Source organism: Sminthopsis crassicaudata, chromosome 5 (assembly GCF_048593235.1).
Source record: "Sminthopsis crassicaudata isolate SCR6 chromosome 5, ASM4859323v1, whole genome shotgun sequence".
NCBI lineage: Eukaryota > Metazoa > Chordata > Mammalia > Dasyuromorphia > Dasyuridae > Sminthopsis > Sminthopsis crassicaudata.
In genome coordinates this window covers 90,114,783-90,133,050 of record NC_133621.1, presented here as the reverse complement: position 1 = coordinate 90,133,050, position 18,268 = coordinate 90,114,783, and the positions used below count along the sequence as shown (strand labels likewise).

At 36.6% G+C, this 18,268-nt stretch overlaps 1 protein-coding gene and 1 long non-coding RNA gene across 2 annotated transcripts in view; one reads left to right on the top strand and one right to left on the bottom strand.

Annotated features, from left to right (window-relative positions):
* Positions 1-5,310: 5,310 nt before the first annotated feature.
* On the top strand, positions 5,311-10,122 carry LOC141542835 (uncharacterized). The gene is made up of 2 exons (XR_012482259.1): positions 5,311-6,292; positions 6,656-10,122. It is a non-coding gene; the product is annotated as an uncharacterized LOC141542835 (long non-coding RNA).
* Positions 10,123-11,499: 1,377 nt separating this feature from the next.
* Positions 11,500-18,268, bottom strand: part of RHEB (Ras homolog, mTORC1 binding) — a 57,716-nt gene continuing 50,947 nt past the window's right edge. Inside the window, exons 5-9 of the mRNA XM_074267447.1 lie at positions 15,194-15,246; positions 15,120-15,123; positions 15,033-15,080; positions 14,175-14,256; positions 11,500-11,998 (exon numbers count right to left, since the gene is read on the bottom strand). Of these exons, the coding sequence (XP_074123548.1) occupies positions 11,906-11,998; positions 14,175-14,256; positions 15,033-15,080; positions 15,120-15,123; positions 15,194-15,246 (280 nt within the window). The 3' untranslated portion in view covers positions 11,500-11,905. The remainder of the gene's footprint in view (positions 11,999-14,174; positions 14,257-15,032; positions 15,081-15,119; positions 15,124-15,193; positions 15,247-18,268) is intronic.

Sequence of the window (18,268 nt, the reverse complement as noted above, 5' to 3'; positions counted from 1 at the left end):
CTCTTGACCCGTCTTTAAGTCCAACAAACTGAAGTAAGTCTCTTTTCTCCTCTTGCAGTATCAAGACTCAGCATTCTCTCTCACTTGAAGGAAATATATTTTTAGTCTTAGTTTGTGAAAATGCATATGGTTGACATTTCATTCTTCTAAATCTTAATTTTTTTTTAAATTTTAGTTCCAAATTCACTTCCCCTTTTCAGCCTCTCTTCCACTCATTTAGAAAGTCAAGCAACATGATACTCAATTAAATATGTATAATCATAGAAAACATTTCTATATTAGTCTTGCTGCCAAAAAAAAGCAGGAAAAATAAAGTTTAAAAATGTTTAATAGGCACTCAGAATTCATCAGTTTTTTCTTTGGAGGTGGATAGCTTTTTTTTTTTTTTAATCATGAGTCCTTTGGAATTGTCATTAACTTGATTCAAGCAGCTACATCTTTCACAGTTGATTATGCTTATATTACTGTTGTTATTGTGTACAATGTTCTCCTGGTTCTACTAATTTCATATAAAGTCTTCCCAAATTTTGGGGAAACCATCCCTCTCAATATTATTCTGTCACAATTAATTCCACCACTCATTCACGAGAGATTTGTATTCCCTCAATTTCTAATTCTTTGCTATCACAAAAAGAACTATGATATTTTAGTACATATGGGTCCTTTTGCTTTTTTGTTGATATCTTCGAGATCAGTACCTACCTAATAGTGTCATTAGAAGACTCAGCATTCTCTCAGCCCATCAGGAATAATATCTGCTTAAACATTTGCAGCATGTCACCTTCAGGGGACTCTCTGAAAAATCTTTCTAGGTTGTTGAGAAGAAAGGTTATATTCATTTCAGAGGAAACCAGAGTAGTCCATATAGATAACTTATCACAAAGGCTGGAGCTTAGGCTCTGGGAGAAAGGGTAAGAAAGGGACTCCCAAGGAAGGTTTGAGTGAAGAAAAGGGATAGGATTACTGGACAGCATTGGAATTGGGAAGCTTGAGACTAGCTATAGCTGTATACTGATCAACCCATCTCCTGTTCTCAACTAACGTGGTACCAGCAGAGTAAGAAGTGGGGATCTAGTGTGGAAGGAAGTCCTTGGGAAAGAAAAGGAGATGTCAGCAGCTGGGAAGGAAGGAGAATTCCTGGTGGGGGTGGCCATTCCCAAGTGGTCACTGGAACACAAGGGATAGTATTAGTTAAATAACCTGTACCAGTGCCATGTGATTGTAACTTAGATGGACTGTCTGTGGGACCCAGTTCTTTTAGCATTCACACATATTCCCTGCCTGGCTCCCATCCAAGAAACAGCATAGAAGCTTTGGGTAAACCTACTTCTGGTCCTGATGACTCAGGGCTTTGCAGTGGGAGATGATGAAGAGTTTTCTAATTGACCACTGAGCCAAAAGAACTGATGATTTAAGGGTTATTGGACTTATATTCAAGGGTTACTGAGCCAGAACTCAGTGGGCAAAGAAAGAACAATCCATCCCTTCATCAAGTTCTTTCCTTTGAGAGTTCAAGAAAGGTAGAATTACTTTTAAATTACCTTTTTAGCTAGGTGGGGGAGAGGAGGTCTGTCACAATGGGGAATGAAGTGGGTTTTTTTGTGTTTGTTCTTTCCTAATCTTAAAAAAATAATTATTCTATGATGCAATTGCTCAGAACCATGATCTTTCGAAGTCCAAATGGTCCGAGAAACTTGTGAGGAGATGTCTACAGTGTCTACCTGGGTTCTCTCCTATGATATCACAAACATCAATATGAAAGGAGAGGACTCTGTGGACCACTTTAAAAGTCTTCATGAGGTAGTACTACATGTATGGAGTATAGTAGTATGTCATGATTTCCTAAAATGGCCAGGAAGCTAAAAAAAAGTTTATAAACTCTAACAGGAGACTTCAATGGAAAGGGTCCTGGACTAGGAATGAAAGATCTTTAGGTTCCAGGTTCTAAAACTAGCAATTGGAAAGAGCAATAAGAGTAAGTCAGTTCACATTCATATAAAAAGGTCTGCAAAGTGTTTTCTTCCAGAAGAGCTATGAGAACCAAATGTTATTTCCCCCTAGTTTTCAGATGAGGAAGGAGATCAAATCCTGTCTAATCCCACAAGTCAAGCCCACAGGCATTGAATGCTATGTGGCAGGCCTAAATAAGCTGAATGAGTTTCCATTCCAATGGGGAGGGAAAAAACACAAAAAGGAAGGAGTGAGTTGGGGAGAAGGTACCCACAGGGAGGTATGGTGAGAAGTCTACTTAGAAGTTGATCCATGAGAGGAAGGAAGTGGGATGGCTGGCCTGGGTACTTTCTCAAAGTGGAAGTTCCACAAGGAACTCACTAATTGAAGGAGGACATCTTCCAGGATAGGATGGCTGCTGGAGAAGATCAAAAAGTTAGAAAGTGTCTGGCCTGGAGACTTCCTCAGAATGAAGCTTCTGGAGGAACTTAACGAATGGAGGAGGATAGCATCCTTTTCAGGGTCAGATTTAAAATAATAATCAATTCAGCAAGCATTTATTGAGCACTTACTAAATATGTTACACTGTACTAGGTAATAAAATGTGATTAGATGAATAAATAAGCATAAGTACTGTATTTAGCGCTGGGATTAGCAGTAATAAGTCCTTCCTCTCAAGGAGTTATGTTCTAATGGGAGAGAGACAAGAGTAGCATCCAGAGAAGGGGTTTTGTTTGGGAAGTCATAGGATGAGGAGGGGGGAAGAAATCTCTTGGTCTGGCCCTGCCAAGGCAATCCTAGTTCCAGCCATCACATTAGGGGTGAGTTAATTAAATGTTTGACTAAATATAGCATTTTGCATGGCTTGCAAATGACTTTACAAAAATCCAAATAGCCCTTGGCAGAAAAAAGGTTCCCCATTTCTGCAAGCAGATTAACAGTTCCTTTCTGGGAGCAAAGCTTTGCACACCTTCAAGTGATATAGAAATACGAGTTGTTATTACTATTGCTATTTTTTGCAATGGCCTAGAAGTGCAATGTTACAATGGGGTTGCATGAGGGTACGGGGCACCTTGAGGAGGGAGCAGGAGCAGGAGAGGAATATGCTACAGAAAAGGAATGTGGGAGAATGCTTTAATAGCCTTACAATTTTGTCATGGGCAGACCCTGCTTGTAGCTCTACAGGATTTAAGTTTTCTTTACTGGCCAGAGACCCTTTTAAATTTATCTTATACTATCTAAAAACCACAACTTCAAAAAACATTACTTTTTAAGAAGCTGCTCTGCGGATTTTGGTACTACGTAAGTAGACTCAGAGAATAAATCACTATGCTATTTGGCCAAAGAGCTCTGAAAGAGTTCATGTGTTTAACCAAAGCATTATGATTGTGATTGGAAAAGTTCATCATCAAGGGTCTCTGGGAGTTTTGTAAATATTCAGCAACTAATGCTGTGACAATAGATATGAGAGAGAAGACAAATCGCGTTGGGATTAATTCTTTGCCATAAATTTCCAGGAGAGCACTTTACTTAACTCGTTGTTTCTACCTTAAAATCCAGCCAATACTGCAATGCAGTCTCAGCTTTGCTAGGAGTCAAAAGAATAAGTGAAGATGAGTCAACATTTGTTGAACTGAATAATAAAAATAACTAGTGTTTAAATAACATTGAAAGGTTTATAAGCAAATTATGTGTCGTCTCTTTTGATCCTCGTAGCCCTGGGAGGGAGGTGCTATTATCTCTGTTTTACAGATGAGAAAAGGGAGGCAGAGATTAGTTGATGCAGCTAGTGAAGCTGAGGAAGCATTCAGGTCTTCCTGATTCCTCTTCTGCCTGCCACGCGCCCCGCTGCCTCTGGAAGTAAGATCTCCTCGCCTCTCCCAGTTATTCACCCATATAATTACATATTCATAGATAGAAATCTTATATATGCAGAACCATTTTCTTCTTCCCCATTGCATGAACTCCGCGGGGTTTGGCACTTCATAAGTGCTTATTGATCTGATTTGGGGGAACGGAAGCCGGGCTTCTCCCCTTAGGGAACGGGAGCCGGGCCTCCAGTTATGGACTCTTTTTCAGTTGAGTTAACAAGCATTTGTTAAAAAGTGCTGAGCACGTGCTAGTTTCAGCTCCCAGGCCGCCTCCAGCTGGAGCCCAGCGCCCCGTCCCTCTGTGCCGCCCAGGGCCGGGCCTTCTCCCAGACGGGTCACAGGCCGCAGGGTAACCGGGAGACCCCCGGCTTGGGCCGCGCCAGCCTGGCGAGGGCCCACATCTGGCGGGCGCGGGGTTCTGGGATGCGTCATGTTTCCGTCTCCAGAAGCCGCGACGCTAGAATTCAGGCTGTCAGGTTAACCTTTTTTCCTTAGTCTGGGAAGTAGAAAAGTGAAGGAAGAGGTCCGAAAAGCGGCGGAAAGGAGCCGGAACAAGTCGTGACTTGCGGAGCACCTGGCCGGGTACCACCGAGGAACAGCGGAGCCTCCCAGCGCGCCGTACTCGGCGGGGAGCTGGGGACGGACAGAACTCTTGCCTGGAGCCCTCGTTATCTCTAATTTAGCACTTTACTATCTAGAGATACCAGAAGAATCCCGAGTAATAACAGCGGGCACTGGTATGGCACTTTAAAGTCTGCGAAGCACTTTTTGTAAATATTATCCCATTTGATTTTCACACGGACCGTCATTCCCATTTTACAGGTGGAGTGGCCGAGGCTGGACTTGAGCTCGGCTCTTCCTGACTCCGGCCAGGGCTGCCCGTCTCCCTGCACTCGCCCAATCATCGCGGTCACCGGCACTGGGAGAGCACCGGGCTTTCCCCACAGCTCCGAGGCGGGCCAGCCCCGCCGGTGCACCCCCGGCCAGGGCCGGATTATTTTGTTGTTTTGGGTACAATCGGACGCAGTCCGGGGTGACGCCGGCTGGTTCCCAGAAACAGACCGGGGAGGGAGGACGTCTCCGCGATCCTTTCCGCGGCGGCCGGCGTGAGCACCCCGACTCTAGCACGTCGTCTCTGCGGCCCGGGGCCGTTCCCGGCCAGCCCCCCACGTGCTCGGCTCCTTAGCGCCAGGGCTGCTCGCTCGCTGACGGACGGACGCCCGGACCCGGCGCGGCCTGAGCCCCGGTGCAGCCTGACGGGGATGTTCCCCTGGGGGCGGGGGCGGGCGTCGGGGCGTCGTGAAAGACCGAGCAAAGCCGCGGGAGGAACGCTCCCTCCCGGGAGTGACGGACAGGAGGCAGGCAGTCCCTCTGCCTCACTTGGCAGAGAGCCGGGTGAAAGGTCGTAATCAACAAAGCCTTCATCTTTCCAGGATTCGGAGCCAGTTCTTGGAAAACGAAAGTCTTTTTTTTTTTTTTTTTTTTTTTTTTTTTTAAAAGATCAAAGAATGGTTCATAATTTACTCTAAATTCTTAAAGCTGGAATTGGGGCCCGACAAAGGGCATTGACAGTGGAACTGGAGGACCTGAGTTTAAAGTCCACCTCCACCACTTCCTACTTCTTTGATGGTAGGAAAATGTCATTCATTCATTCATTCTTTAATTTATTTATTGATTTTTTTGCTGAGGCAATCGAGGTTAAGTGACGTAGCCAGGAAGTGTTAAATGTCTGAGATGGAATTTGAACTCAGGTCCTCCTGATTCAGGGCTGGTGCTGTCTAGTGCACCACCCAGCTGCCCCTCATCGCTTAATTTCCATGTGCCTTAATTTCCTGAACTGCAAAAGAAGGACCTTTGCTTCTGATGAAAGCCTTTGCCATCGTTTAGCCTTACCTCCCAAGGTTTAAGACGTTAAAAAAAATGGCCAAGTCACCTTTCAAAGTCATACAGCTAAAGTCTTTCCTGACTTCTAGACTAAGGTTCTCTTGGGGGCAGGCGTCCTGCCCTAGCTCTGTCACCTTCATAGTCACCACAAATGACGTCAGAGCTGAACTTCTCTTCTAGGAATGCAATTTTCTCATTCTATGGGGCTCTGAGTTTCCATAAGGGCTTGGGCCCAAGAGTCTTTAGTGCCTTCTGGTTAGGCCCTCAGTTCTCCGTGTCAGAGAGCTTATGATGATCTTACAGTTGGCTCTAACCAAGTCTGATGGGATGTACCTTCATAAAGTCTCTCTTCTCTTTGCACCCTTCCAGGTTAGGGAGCAATGGCTACATAACTGGGCTCCCAGCACCTCTCCCTTCTCCAGTCCCTCTTCTATACAGTTTGCTAAAAGCTCAAGTCGGACTGTGCAGCTGTTGCTCAACTTTCAGGATCTTCCTATTACAAGCCTGGCATCCAAAGCCCTGTCCTCAAGCCTAGAATACACTCCCTCCTCCTTGCTGCCATTTATATTCTTTTACTTCCTTTCAAGGTAGGTGTTGACTCCCCCAGGAAGTCCTTTAATGATTCCTCCAATTACCAGTGCTCTTTCCCTTTGAAAATAATCATGCATATAATTATCTTTTTATATTGCTGCATTCTCGCAGTAATGTGAAAACATTTTTAGGATAGGAACTGGGTTTTTACATAGAGAGGACTTTGAGGCCCAACCTGACTGAGAATTCCATCTACATTATCTGAGGAGTGATCATTGCATCATTGCTTGAAGACCTCCGTGACTGGGGGTCACCTTCCAAAAGAGTCCATTACATTTTTGGACAGCTCTAACAATGGGAAGTTTCGTATACTGTGATGGCTCTGTGATCTCATTTATTTGGGTACTTCAATGTTGCAGATTAGAACTCCATATGGCAGTCTTCTCATCCTGTACAACTCATGTCTTGTGGGAAATCCTCCACAGGAGGTCTCCTCAATCACAGGACCTCCGGCAACATGGTTACCAATGAAACACATGAAAGGGCCCATCAATTATTCCATGTTCTTGGTACATGACTGATGTATCTTTTCCCAGGAATATATTTCTGATATATTTTATATAACTTCTTAAATGCATTTTCTTGATTAACTCATGCCATTTCCTTACTCATTTTCCTTTAAGACACCTAAAATGAATAACTCCCATATTTCAGTAATATGGTACCAACTGAAAATTAGTGGTATTCTTTGTTGTGAAGAAAAAATAGAGAAGCATTATGTAACTTTCCAGAGATAATTCAGCCTGCTCTCTTAGTCTAGCCAGTGTCCATCTGCAATGTCTGTTGAAGATGTGCTGCTGGACTGAATTTTTGGGTTGTCCATTTAGCTACATATAATTTTGGACACTAAGCATTTTTTTATTTGCTTGATTCTTCCGGTGTAAATAATTGGATTAAACGCTTGAGTGATCATAGATATCACATAAGAAAAAATTTTCCTTTTATCAAGTCTAAATCTCTCTCTTCTATCTAAAGATCCTGGGTTCGGCCCTTTGGAGCTAAGCAGAACAAGTTAAGCAGCTTTCCATGTGAAAGCTCCTAAAATGCTTTTAAAGGACAGCCGTTGAGTTCCCCTTAAGACTCCTCCAGATTAAACATCCCCATTTCCTTCAACTGATCCTCTTATGGCAGAGTACTGAAGTACTTCCTCATCCTGTTCTGCAGGAAGCTCTCCAATTTTTCATTATTCTTAAACTGTGGTACATGGATTTGAATACTACAATATATTTAAAATTTATAAAGCATTTAATATAAATTACTTTTTTGAAGTAATTTTAAAGAACTTATTTAACAAGCTTGACTACATTGTATATACTTTGGCCAAAATACAGTACATGGTGTAGACCCTTTCTATGAAGTTTATAGGGATAAAAACAGGACTCATACAGAATGAGAGGGCGTAGATAGGCTGTGATCTGCACCAAGGAAGGTATAATCATTTTTGGGTTTACAGCTCCACTGAAGCATACATGTTTTATAAATTGCATTAAAGGAAAAGTCACTGAACTTAAATTCGGAATGCATTTTCTATAGGTACAATACCAAGGTTATGTTCATTGGCCAGAGGAAGTGCATCTATAATATAATGTAAAGACTAGGGGTTAGATCTGCTCAAATCCCAGTCTTGTTAATTACTACTGGTGTGACTCTGTTCAAGTCATTTCATCTCTCAGTTCTCTAATACAGTAAAAGAGTTGGAGGATGTGATTGTGAACATAAATTCAAATAGTGAAAGAAGCAATTTTCTACAAAAACAATCCATTCTACTTTTGGACAACCAACATTTGTTAGAGTGTTTCTTCTAACAAGCTGAAATCTCTGTCTTTAAAACTATTAGCTAGTTCTGGGGCTCACTCAGCAGAATGAACCTCTTCTGTGAGTTTAACATTTCAAAACAGTGATCCTATTCTTCCCTAGATGAAATAACCCCAATTCTTCCAAGTGATCTTTGTATGACATTGCCTCTATCTCTTTACCATTTTAGTTCCTTCATTATCAATTATATATTTTTCCTAAAACATGGCCCTCAGAATTTGACCAAGATACTCCAAATATTTTTAGATCAGGCCAGAGTAGTTGAGCTTTGTAACTTCCCTTCTTAAGGATTTCATTCTCTTTCAACAGTCTGGGCTCTCATCTCCCTCCTGATCTTGATTGCCACATCACTGATTACTTTTTGTACATTTCAAAATAAAAGTTCCTCATCGATCTCATGCACAGTATGGCTATTACTCACTCCACCATGACCTGAACTCTCCCATTACCATCCAGTACACTTTACCTCCGTCTTCTAGACCCCAAACTTGACGTCTTCCTCTATCCCTTATCCTCAGTCACCAAATCCACATATCCAATCTGCTGTCAAATGGTCATTTTTATCTTTACCTACCTTCTATCCCCTCCTGTTGTCATTTCAATCTTCATCTCATAAAAATCCTTCCATTGTCACTACCCTAGTGCAGCACTCTCACCTACACTATTGTAATAACTTTTGAATTGGTTTCCTTAAGTCCTTCTCCATTCTTCCTGCCCAAAGGAGCCACCAGACTCCAGTGCTTTGGTTCCATATCATCCCCAAGATCACATAAAGATCCCCGACATTTAAAGTTCTTCACAACCTGACCGTCCCTCTTTTTTTGCCTTTTCTTCTCTACCTACCATGATCGCCTTCACCCATGGTCTTGCTGTTACTTGCATTCATCATCAGTCGATTCCCAACGTGGTGCCTTTGCACGACTATTCCCCATTCTTCTATGTGCCTCTTTCCCCTCCATTTTTTAGCTTCCCTGTTTCCCATCCTAAATTCCCTCTTCCCCAGCTCTCCTTTCCCTTTGAGATGACCTCTCTACTCTGCACACATCCTGTATGTACATAATTAGCTATATGCTGTCTGTTGAAATGAACTCCTTGAGTGTTGTTTTTGCCTTTATTTGTATACCCAACACCTAGTACAGTGCCTAATAATGCTTGATGACCATTTTCATATTTGGATTAAAAAAGCTACATGATACATTAGAAAAAGTATACCCAAAGAATGTTTTTTCAAATTCAAAACAGTTTAAAAACGACAGGCAAGGCATTGTGCAGGGGAATAGGGGAATCAATCTTTTTGGTGAAGCAATTGGGGTTAAGTGATTTGCCTAGGATCACTATTAACTGTTACTAGTAACTGTTAAGTACTGAGACTGGACTGAACTCTGGTCCTCCTGATCCAAGGCCTGTGTGCCACCAGCCCATCATAAATATCTTAAAGACGATACCTGCCTTCAATGGGGGTAGAGTGAGGCAGAGTGGGGAAAATAGGAGGTGATACTTAGTTAAGCATGATGTGATGGGGCCAAAGGAAATATTCCAATGACTTACAAAAAAAAAAAAAAAATCCAACTTTGGAAAAAGTGAACCTAGCTATATAAGGAGAATGGAGAGACTAGGAAAGGCTTTTAAGTGGAAGTGATAAGTAGGTAGAGAAAAGAAGAGGGAGTACTTTTGAGTTCATTTATAGCCTACTAGTTTACTATATACATTTAGGAGTCACTTAGCCTGCCTTGACTAAATATCAAATTTATTTGCCCTGTACCTACACTTGAAATGATGGCTTAATCATTTAATGAGAAATAAGAGGATGATACCCAAATTATTAAAACTAGATTAAAAATGTCCAAAATAGTGGATTCTCAGAAGCTTTATGAGGCTAAAAGCCATGTCTATAAGATCATCTATCTCTGAGCACCTACTTCACTTAACTATTGTGATATATTGAGATTATATGTGAAAGCTCTTTGTTAAAAATATATAGCATAATAAAAGACACACAATAATGACCATTCATATGCTTTTTTCTTCCCAAATTGTGGAAAAGCCTGAAGGTATTCATTATGGGAGAGAAAAAAATTCACTTTAAAAAGTGTGACTTCAAAAATGCAGAAAAGCAAAGCTTTGTAGTCATCGTTACCAGTAGTAGATCAGGGAAAATAAATAAGGAATATTGTAAAAAGCTATTTGGACTCATGGTGAGAAATTAGCCTAAATGAATTTGTAATTCTGCTTCAATTAAAGTTCTACAAAAGTCGTGGGTCAAATCAACAAGTGGGAATTTTTGCATCAATGAATGAAAGACTGCTGGAAATTTATTTGATTATAAATGGTCTAAAATAGATGAGTACATTGGTTCAAACTGATTCAGATTCAATCTAGCCACCTTGTATAATAAATTACAGTGTACACCATTTTTTTCCCCCACCCATAAAAATGTAATTTAAAAAAAAAAGTAAGCTATGATCTAAACTTAACATTTGAGGAAAAAATGAATTATTTTAATAAGGTTCAAGAAGTAGAGGCAAGCAAAAACAGTGAAAAATACTAAAACATTTTGAAATCTCAAGTTCAAATCTGTTTGCTGGGGGTGGGAGATGACAACATTTTCCATGATATAAACATTCTCTATATAGTTTAGATTGGTTTGCCCAATATTTTGAGATTTTATAAAGATCTTACATATTTAATTTTTTATCTTGTAGTTTCAGATTGTAAATCAGAGACAAAAATACTTTATATATATGTGTGTATAAATATATATGTACATTTACACACACACACACACATTCCTAGAGTCTGATCCTTTTGAAGGGTAAGGAAGGGGGTTCCCAACATAAAAATTCTACCTCCTCCCCCCTCATCATGAAGAAAGTACAATCTCAATTCATATTCAAGTGCATAATTTTTGACTATTGAAGTAAATGAAATTTTTATATCTATATAACTTTCTAACTTATTGGCAGAAAATATTTAGTATGTTAAAGATTAAAAACCTTCAAAAAGTCTATTCAAATTATCACCTGAAAGTGACAACTACAACACTATTAACTAAAATTGATTTTCTAGTTTTTATAGATGGAAGAGTAGAAAATACAGCAAATACTGTTTTAAAACAAAGTACTAATTTAAGCTTTAATAAGAACTGTCATCTCAATTTCTAGATTTTCTTAAAATTATCCAGTTATTAACAGAAGTTATTCTCCCAAACATTCATCCAGCTGTCTGTGATGCCTTCCAATGCCTTAATCAGAATGTGTTTTTCTTTCTTTTGGTTTCCTAATAGGTTCTTGGAAAATGAACCCAAACATTTCATAAAGGTCAAGAGTACAAATTGAAAAGAGTAGTTTTTGTTTAAAGAAAAAAAAATCACATCAAGCAACAAAACATATAAGGTTTGCAGCTATTTTATTTACAAGTATACATTTAACACAATGAAAGAAACACTGATATCCAAGCCTAGTTAAGAGTAGTGTAACAATATGTATCATTTTGATGATTACATTATTTTAACCAACAAACTACACTGAAAAATTAATGCCAGTAAAATTCTTGGTCATAATATTAAGAAATACAATATATAAATTGAAAATATGATTGCTTAAAATTTGAAAATGGAAGTGAAGCCATTTGGACATAAGTCAGAGTTGAACATAATCTGAAGGGAAGGGAAAAAAAAAGCTCTGACCCAAGGTTAACAGAAGAAAAAAAAAAAAAAAGCATTGTTTATCTTAAAGAATAATGGGCAGTTTTCAGGTAGACTATATTCCCAGTGTCCTTAGGTTTTACAGTGGGATTTACATTACTGAGCATGAAGACTTTCCTTGTGAAGCTGCCCCATCAATTTTTTCGGCCTCCAAAATTATCCTCCTAAAAACATCAACAGCAGTCTGCAAAAGAGGAAATCAAGGGCTGTTAATTTTAAGTAGAATTCTGATAAATACACATCTATCGCTTTAACATATAGTCAAAATTTGGTGGTTATTAGCTTATTGATAAGTGAGCATTAAGAGTATATGTAGAAAAGCACAGAAATTAATAAAAATTGAGTATAGATAGTTCCAGTGTTCTGGGTTAAAAAAATATTTCAGCTGAATGGATTTAAGTTGGTACTTTTGAAATTATGTATAATGAAGGATGTTAAAGTGAGTATTCAGATGGTTTTCTTTCTTTAAATCTTGATTATGTTAATATTCCTTTAGAGAATTCCATTACTGAAAAGGAAACATAACAATGAAGCAGGCATCCTTTTTTCCATCTGAAATGTTTTAGCTGTTGAGTTTGTTTCATCTTTTCCTATTACAGTGAAAAGGCTTCAAGTTGGGCTTTAATGTTCTCCTTCATAAAATGAGATTGCTGGGTGGGTGAGCCTCAAGATTCCTTTTAGCTCCAAATATATGGTTACTTACCAGTTTTAGTTTTAAGTTGTTATTGTTGTTTTTTACTTATTTTGAATTCTCTTTTTTTTTTTTTTTTACTTTTTTTTTTAATTTTAATTTTATTTTGAATTGTTAAAATCAAAACACGGTTTCTTTTCAATATTACAAATGGATCATCACTACACTTAACAATGTAGGCTTATGGTCAATATTGAAAAGAACTGAGAGATCTTCCCTTCTTTTCTTCCCTTTTTAGACAGGTAGGAGATCACAAGTTAAAAGGAACCTTAGAAACCTCTGGTTCAGGCCCTTAATTTAACAGATAAGGAACTGAAGCCTAGTATAGTAAAATTATTTTCCCAAGGCCACACAGGTATTAAGTAGTAGAGCTAACAGTTAATCCCAGGCCTTTTAACTTCAAATATTGTAACTTTTCCATTGTATTAACTTGTATAACTTCACATGTGGTTTTTAAATTTTAAGTGGGGATAAGGGAGAGAACCTAGAACTCAAAAATGTGAAAAAAAAATGTAAAAAATAAAATTTTGTTTGAATGTAAATGGGGAAAAACATTAAATCAATAAAACTAAGCTAAATTAAAAAAAATAAGCCATGATTCATTCAAATCACCTTTCAATTTTATAAAAAACATTTTTTTCCTAGGAAATGGAGTCAATTATGAAAGGCCTGAGAGTTCAATGGATTTTATTATATAGCTAATACATATTAAAGTTTAAAATAGTTATTTTAATGGCAGATATAGACATAACCTAAACTTCCATCCAGAGGAAATCACCCAATAGTAAAAGAATAACATAGTAGTTTTAAAATATGTGTGTGTGTAAAGAGCTGTGCTTAGAAAGTAATTTTTAAATTATACTGTCTTCAAATGATATTTGTAAAGCATTTAACATAATACCTGGCACATAGTATGTATTTAGTAATTACTTGTTTCCTTCCTTTGCCTACCCAACCATTAAGTTAGAGATTTAAAGAAGATTACAATACAGGTCATTAGAACAGTATTTAGTTTGAGTCTGTAACTTGGACACAAGGATCAAAGTAAAAAAAGTTTTTGCCTTGACTGAACTTCATATTCTATTTGGAGAAAAAAATTATGTTCATAGAAAAGCATATGCAAAATAACTACCAAGCAATTAGGGTGGTGGGAAGCATTACTAAGAGAAAGGGAGGCTAGGAAAGGCATGTAGGTGGTACTCACACTGAACTTTGAAGAAAATTAGGAATTTGAAAACACACAAGTGTATTCTAAACATGGAGAACAGGCTACCCAAAAATACAGAGACAAAAGAATGTGGTATATAAAGAATAGCAAGAAGTCAGTTTGAATGAACCAGAGAATTCAAAAAGGGAAATCATGTAGATTTAAGTTTAGAAAAATAGATTTCTTGTGAAAGATGTAAAATATCTAAAACAGGAGTTTGTACCTATTAGATGTCTTTGTGTGCAACATATTATTACATAGTTTTATTACATATTTTATTACATTATTACATTTTATTACATTGGTTTTTTTTCCTCTTCAGGGAATGTCATGTAAAAGTGTTAAGAAAAACTTTACAAACTCCTATTATGGGATGAAAACTGAAGATTATGGTGATTATGATTTTTTTTTAAAATGACAAAATCTGAAATTATCAGTATACTAAAATTTAAAAATACATACCTGATTTTCTTTAGCAGATGATTCCAAAAAAGCTGCATTCCAAGATTCTGCTAAAGCTTTCCCTTCTTCATAACTGATCACTCTAAGAAGATAGTAAGTGATAAAGATATATTATCTGCTAATGAGTTTAAAAAGTATAACAGCTTTAATATTCAGCACTATCATTAAAAAGTAATTTAGGGGGCAGCTAGGTGTCACAATGGATAGAGCACCAGCTCTGAAGTCAAGAGGACCTGAGTTCAAATCTATCCTCAGTCACTTAACACTTCTTAGCTGTGTGATCACGAGTAAATCCAATTGCCTCATTTAAAAAGAAAAAAGAAGAAGAAAAAGTTTAGTTCTCTCTCACTGATTTGTAGTCAGAACCAATACAATAAGCCAAAGGATTGTATATTTTTACATTTTAAACTTTGATTTTAACAGGGAACTTTATTTACACAATGGTATTTCTCAGACATATCCAGAATAAATTTTATTATAGATATAACAAAAAGCAAAATTTCCAACTATTTCCCTATCAAAAAATTTTGTTGTATTAACATCTATAGCCATTTCCATAATATTTTACTAGTATCAGACAAAATTAAAGAACAAAGAATAAGTGATTTGCAGTAAAATGTGTTCTGAACATCCTATTTTATGAATAATCAAGGAAAGGCATGTTTAAAATTCTAATTGTTTTTTATAAATTTTAATTTAGAGACTACATTATTATATGTAGTTCCCTAAATTTAGAATTTAAAAAATGTAATTGTTAAGAAAATAAGAGTACAATTCCTTGATCTGAGAAAAGAAAGCAGAAATGTTTTAGAGATTTATATCTAATTTGCAATTCATAAAGCAAAGTTAATTACATACCGTTCCATATGTAGATCTTTCTTATTCCCCACCAACATAATAGGTATTCTATTAAAAAAATAAGTAAATAAATAGGTAAAAACTTACTGGACTCTTAAATTTTATTCAAAAATACATACTGTGAAGATTTGAGACAAGATGAAATTTACTACTTACTGGACTTTCCCCCACCATATCCAACAATTTTCCATGGATAACTTTAATCACTTCAAAACTAAAAAAAAAAAAAAAGATGAAAGCATATATCCATTTTATTAAGGTTGTAGTATTTAAAAGAGATGTCATAAAGATTACATTTTAAACTTTAAATCCACCCAAATCACTTGTAAATCACATAAATCTATATCTGAATATGGTGGTCTTTGTATCTCTAGCACTTGGCATAGTACCTAGAGTGTAGTAATCACCTAACAAATGTTTGCTGACTAAAGAAAGACAAATCTAACTTTGAAAGGGCTTCTCCCTTGACTCAACAGAGTGTGAGACACACTTTTTAGGCATTTTAGTCTCTCAAGAAAGTGAAATTTAAGAGATCCTTTGTTTAGAAGCCCCCCCCCCCACTCTTTGATATGTGTATGTTAAATAAGATAAGTAATCAAATATTCTGATAGAAAACTTGAGAAAAGCAATTCATATAAAATCAGGAAAAATCAAAACAGTGACAGAACAGAAATTGCATTCTATTTTCCAAAGTTTTACTTCTATCTCTTCTTTTAAAGAAACATATGACATAAGTTTTTCTTTTCCCAAACAAAAGGCAAAAATGAATAATGAATTTGTTCACAATCTACAGATTCCTAAAATAAACAAGAAAAAACTAATGTAACTTGAGAAAAAAATTGTTGTCCAATAGTAAAAATGCCAGAAGGAAGATAAGAGAACACTAATCAACACTACTTGAAAATATACAGGATTACCATTTATTATTCTACAGCTTATAAGGCTCTTTTAAAAAGTTCCACATTGCTTCTCTTCTAAGTTCTATGGAAACATAAAATCCTCAAGTTTTTTGGAGGAGGAAGGGAACCCTTTAATAATTTGATAGAACTTTTGATATTTTAAGTAAAAGATTGTTAAAAAGATATTTACATACTAGGAGGCAAAAAAAAAAAAAAAAAAAAAAAAAAAAAAAAAAAAGGATCAGTGATATGTATACCAAAATTTAAAAATCAGAACACCAAATAAAGACAAAAGTTCATAAGACAAAGAAGTACACTAAACGCAATTAAAAGAAAAATAAAGAAGAAAACAGTGCAAATGATCATAGAGTGCTATCTCCTATAATACCATTTATTTGCTTTCTAGTGATTTTCTAAAAGGTAAAACCATCGATACTCCCTCCCTGATTCCATTTTTTTGAATTCTACTTACAGTATACCAGGACACTCTAGGAATTAAGTCAAAATAAGAAGATCACTACAAAACACCATTTTTTTTTTTTTTTTTTTTTTTTTTAAAGAAAGCTAACATAGCAGTAATGAGATTAGGTATTTTTATATAGCTTAGTAAAGGTAGTTATTTAGAAGTACAGACTTCCTACTGTGGAAAGCAATTAAGAGATAATGAAATTAATCATTTACTTAATAAACATTAACCTTTTGGAAAGGACTTTGTGATTTTTGAATCAAGAATATAAATACAACAACTCCATTTTGCATTTAATGCGGTTAAAGAAAGGGTTTTTTTTGCTCTTTTGAAAACTGAAATACTCACAGATTGCTGCCAAAAAAATTAGGTGAGACTGGAAAATCTAAACCAAAAGGTAGTGTGCCTTTCAAGGTATCATGTAAAACATGAGTATTCTTTTCATGAGTACTTAGACTTGAACTAAGTTCAAATCTTGCTTCTGACACTAATCATGTGAAATCAAAGAGTCAGATACTTCTTAAAGTCTTACCTTCATCATCTGTAAAATGGGGCCAATTATATGAAAGTACCTACACCTCACAGGGATATTATAAGGATAAAGAGAATGTCTGTAAAGTTTGTAGTAACTCTAAAAGCACTACAACAAAGGCAGCTAATCCATATGCTCTAGAGCCATAAACACTATATCAGCAGTCACGTGGCTCTTTAAGATCTTCAGCAAAGCATTTTCCTCATCTGTAAATAAAAGGTTTTGTTATTCTGATAACTAGGTGGTATGTACAGTGGGTAAAAAGTTCTTTATTCCAAGCAGCCTCAGATACTTATTAGTTATGTGACCTTAAACAAGTTACTTTACTTCTGTCAGCCTCAGTTTCTTTACCGGTAAAATGGAGATAATAGCACTTGCCTCCTAAAGTTGTGAGGATTAAAGGAGATACAAAGCTTTGCAAATACTAAAGCACTATACAGATGCTATCTATTACTATTGTCTTTCTCCAACATTTAATTTTACTCAACTTTTTCAGTCTCATCCCTCAATAAATAGCTATAGACTGGTGATAAACAGGAGTGGATATAACACTTGTAAACAATTAGTCTCATTTTTTAGTTTTTTTTTTTCCTGGAATTTTTATTTTTGGGAAGAGTATGGACTCACTATCCAGACTTAATCACCACTCCCAAGCATCCCCCCTTCCTTTATCCCATCCTTTTCAGTGCAATCTTTTCCCATTAGAAATAAGCACCTTGAGGGCAAGGCAGTTTGTTTACATTTGAATCCCCAGAATTTGGCATATAGTCGATAAATCTATAACATAAAAGGAAAATAATAATTTTGACACTTCATCACTCACTGTTCTTCCTTAAGCCCAGTCCATCGCAGCAAGGTCTGTTGATTTCCCATTTATCCTGTATATAGCTTGTTTGTAAATATTAGTTAGCTTGTTGTGTCTCTGGTAGAGACTGAGAACAATTTGAGAATTGGGACTGTCTTTTTGTCTCTTTTGGTATCCTCAGCATTTAGCACAGTGCTTATATACATGGTAGGCACTTAATTATCAATTATATATAATACAAATGCTTCTTGTTGTGTCTTCTCTGACTTGTTTTTAACAAATATTTAGAAACCAAGTACAATCTTAACAAATGAGAAACTAAATAATAATGGACACACCCAATATAAAAAATAAACCTGTTTTGATGTTGAATTAATTTTTTAAAAAATTAACTGTAAGATCTTTTAAAATAGGAAACACTGACGTTCACTTAAATTGTGATTTAATTTTTAAAAGGTAAAACTGATGTTTAGGAATTAAGAGCATAAAAGCCAGATGTGCATTTAAATTTTTTTTTTTTAAATTAACAAGGAC